This window comes from Orycteropus afer, unplaced genomic scaffold (assembly GCF_000298275.1).
Source record: "Orycteropus afer afer isolate SDZICR_OR568_19922 unplaced genomic scaffold, OryAfe1.0 scaffold00844, whole genome shotgun sequence".
Lineage (NCBI taxonomy): Eukaryota > Metazoa > Chordata > Mammalia > Tubulidentata > Orycteropodidae > Orycteropus > Orycteropus afer.
Genome location: NW_006922431.1, coordinates 771,818 through 774,988, shown reverse-complemented (window position 1 = coordinate 774,988; position 3,171 = coordinate 771,818). Strand labels below are relative to the sequence as shown.

At 41.5% G+C, this 3,171-nt stretch overlaps 1 protein-coding gene across 1 annotated transcript; it reads right to left on the bottom strand.

The window, feature by feature from the left end:
• Positions 1–202: 202 nt before the first annotated feature.
• On the bottom strand, positions 203–1,168 carry LOC103212085 (olfactory receptor 11H6-like). Its single transcript, XM_007958084.1, has one exon. The coding sequence runs from the start codon at positions 1,166–1,168 to the stop codon at positions 203–205; it is 966 nt and encodes a 321-aa protein (XP_007956275.1).
• Positions 1,169–3,171: the final 2,003 nt, after the last annotated feature.

Sequence of the window (3,171 nt, the reverse complement as noted above, 5' to 3'; positions counted from 1 at the left end):
GTGTAGAAGAGGAAAACACTTAGCAAGATGGATGGACACAGTGGCTGAAACAATGGGCACAAACATAACAGTGATTGGGATGATGGTATAGGCCCTGGTAATGCTTCATTTTGTTGTACATAGGGTCACTATGAGTTGGAATTGACTCAATGGCACTTAACAATAAACAATACATTTCCCACACATATATAAGTTATGAATTCTAGTTCCTGAGAGTTTGTCTTTGAGCAAACCTCAATGTCCTAAATAGTTTCCTCAGTGCCTCCTTCATCTCCTTATTCCGGAGACTGTAGATCAATGGGTTGAAAAGCGGAGTCAATACAGAATAAAACAAAGTCACAATTTTCTGGATCCCAGCTGGATTGCCTGCTGTTGGGCTCACATACATGACCATGATGGAGCCATAAAATAGGGACACCACAGCCAGGTGGGAACCACATGTGGAGAAGGCCTTACGCCGGCCTTCTGCTGATGGGACCCTCAGCACAGCTCTAATCACCAGAGTGTAAGAGCTGGTAATGAAGAGGAAAGTGGAGAAAATGAGGACAGAGTTAAAGACAGCACAGATGACCTCAGTGGCAGGAGCTGGCATACAGGATAACTTCATCAGGGGCCCTGGGTCACATAGAAAGTGATCAATAGTATTGGGGCCACAAAAAGGAAGCTTGGAGATGAGATAAACTGGGAGGAGGAAACAGGAGAAGCCACATGCCCAGCAGCAGGCTCCCAGTCTGATGCAGTGTCTGGTTGTCATGATGGAGGGGTAGTGCAGGGGCTGACAGATGGCAAGGTACCTATCATAGGACATGATGGACAAGAAGAAGGTCTCAGTGGTGCCCATGGAGAAGAAGAAGTAGAATTGGAGGAAGCAGCCAGAGAAAGAGATGGTTTTGGTATCAGACAGAAAGTTTGCTAGCATATTGGGAACCGTGGAAGTAACATACCAGATCTCTAGGAAGGAGAAATTTGCCAGTAGGATGTACATGGGGGTGTAGAGTTGGTGGTCCCACCTCACAGCACATATAATGCACAGATTTCCAATCAATGTTAGGGCATAGGTCACAGAGAAGAGTGAGAAGAGGAAGATCTGCATCTCTGAGGTACAGGGGAATCCAAGAAGAATGAATTCACTCACAAGGTCAGAGTTATTCACTCCTGGATATTTCATTTTTCTCCTCCAAAACTGCAATGACAAGACATTGACATTTTGGATATGACTAGAGAAATTTTCTCATTAAGATGTTCTCTGAATTTCTTAAAACTCAGTTAGTGGCATAGTTTTATATCATTTGAAGTTTTTGACTTTTTTTTTTTTGGTCTCATTGTGACTATGAGAGAAGTAAGGTGTGGATACTTACTACCCATTGTCTGTTGTTAAAGAGTATAGCTTCTCCAAAGAGTTTTCTTGCCTGTAATCTTAACAGAAGTAGATCATAAGGACTTTCTCCCATAGTGCACCCTTTAGGTTAATAGTCCAGTACAAACTGTGCTACACAGGGACCTTTGGATACTTATTACAACCTCTGTATTCTGTCAGTCATTGCCATCATGGTCCTTTAAATACCTTACTTTGTTTTGTGTCTCTTATTGTTATGTGCCATTGAGTCAGCCCTGACTCATAGTGACTGCTCCTTGGGTTTCCGAGGCAGTATCACTACGGAAGTAGATTACCCAACCTTCCTTCCAAGGAGTGGCTGGTGGGTTTGAACCACCAGCATTCTGGTTAGGAGTCAAGTGCCTTAGGCACTATGCTACCAGAGCTCCTAGCATTGCATAAAACAAGGTGGATGCTCTCCTGTCATTCAGGGGCTTGTAATCTAGTTCAGAAAAATTAACCTAGGCCAAATCTATATAAGAAAGTATAGAATTTTAAATAATTATACAGTACAATTTCTGAGTAAATACAGAGAAGAAAATACTGCAAGAACTCGTAGTCTCAAAGTAAGGTTTATTTGCTTCTTTACTATTGTAATCTTTAATAATATCATGTGCAGTTTTAGATGGGATTCCTTTCCTTATAGAACTGACAATGTTAGACAAAGGAAAAGGAAAATGACTTTTAGTCAGTGATTGTTTACAGCAAGGCCAGTTTATACATTTGTGTGTCTCTTATTTTCAAAGATACCAGTGAGTGAAATTCCACACTATGCATTATTAATTTATTTCAGTGTTTAATGTCATGCAGAATTCTCCAGTGTATCTTCTTACTTTTAACTTGGTCTTCTTTGTGGTTAAACATTTGCGGCTGAAGAGGAATGAGTAAGCTATGTTTAGTGCTACTTTCAATGAAAATTAAAAATAAAGTTGGCATGAATGAATGAGGTACAGAATACAAACTAACACACCCTCCTTTAATTGGAATATACCCTAAGTAAACTGTGCAGGCTTCAGTTCTCCGCTGAATTTTATTAGGTGCCAGGAAAGTTCCTCACAATGGTATCCTATATACATTGTACCATGTAAAGCAGAGTCAACCATAGCATTGTATTACTGAAAACACATTGACATTTGAATTATATTAGTTGAAGATCTGTGCATTCACTTGTTCTCATTACTCTTTATGTAATTTATCTGAGGGGCCTATGCTTGAGTTCCTTCTGGTTGACCTGGCCTATAAATGCATGCTTTTCTGGGACCCAGTCCTTGGATCTTTTCTCTTTTCCAGCTGTATTCTGTGTAAGTGACCTGTCATTTAGAGCCTTGACCAGTGACATCACTAGGGAGGTTAGGGGGTTGCTGACTGCACCAGGTGACACTGTCAGAGGGGTGACACCAAAATGACTGTCTCTCAAAACTTTTGCGCAGTGGGTGGTAGGGTGGCTGGGCTGGAGGCGGTATGGTAGGAGGTGCCTGCTTGGGGTCCCAGTCTTGAGGAGGAAGAGGAGGATGTGGTGCGTGGCGAGGAAATGACTGCCTAAAACAACTTGGAAGATGATCATGCAATAGTAGTCAGCAGTAGTACTCATGTAAAAATTTTTTACTGAAAAAGCTGCTTGAATGTCTGCTGAAATGTTCAAGTTTACCAAAAGAGAGTCACAGCTGGAACGCTAATGAGGGATCATGATGCAGCCATCCTTTTGGATTTCTTTTTAATAATGTGTGTGATGCTTCACTTTTATCCCCTGACCTGTATAACCTTGGCTCTGACCACACACATGTTTAAGGGTGCAG

What these genes read in the sequence shown, in the direction of transcription:
- LOC103212085 (XM_007958084.1), bottom strand. Translation starts at nt 1,168, where the DNA reads ATGAAATATCCAGGAGTGAATAACTCTGACCTTGTGAGTGAATTCATT.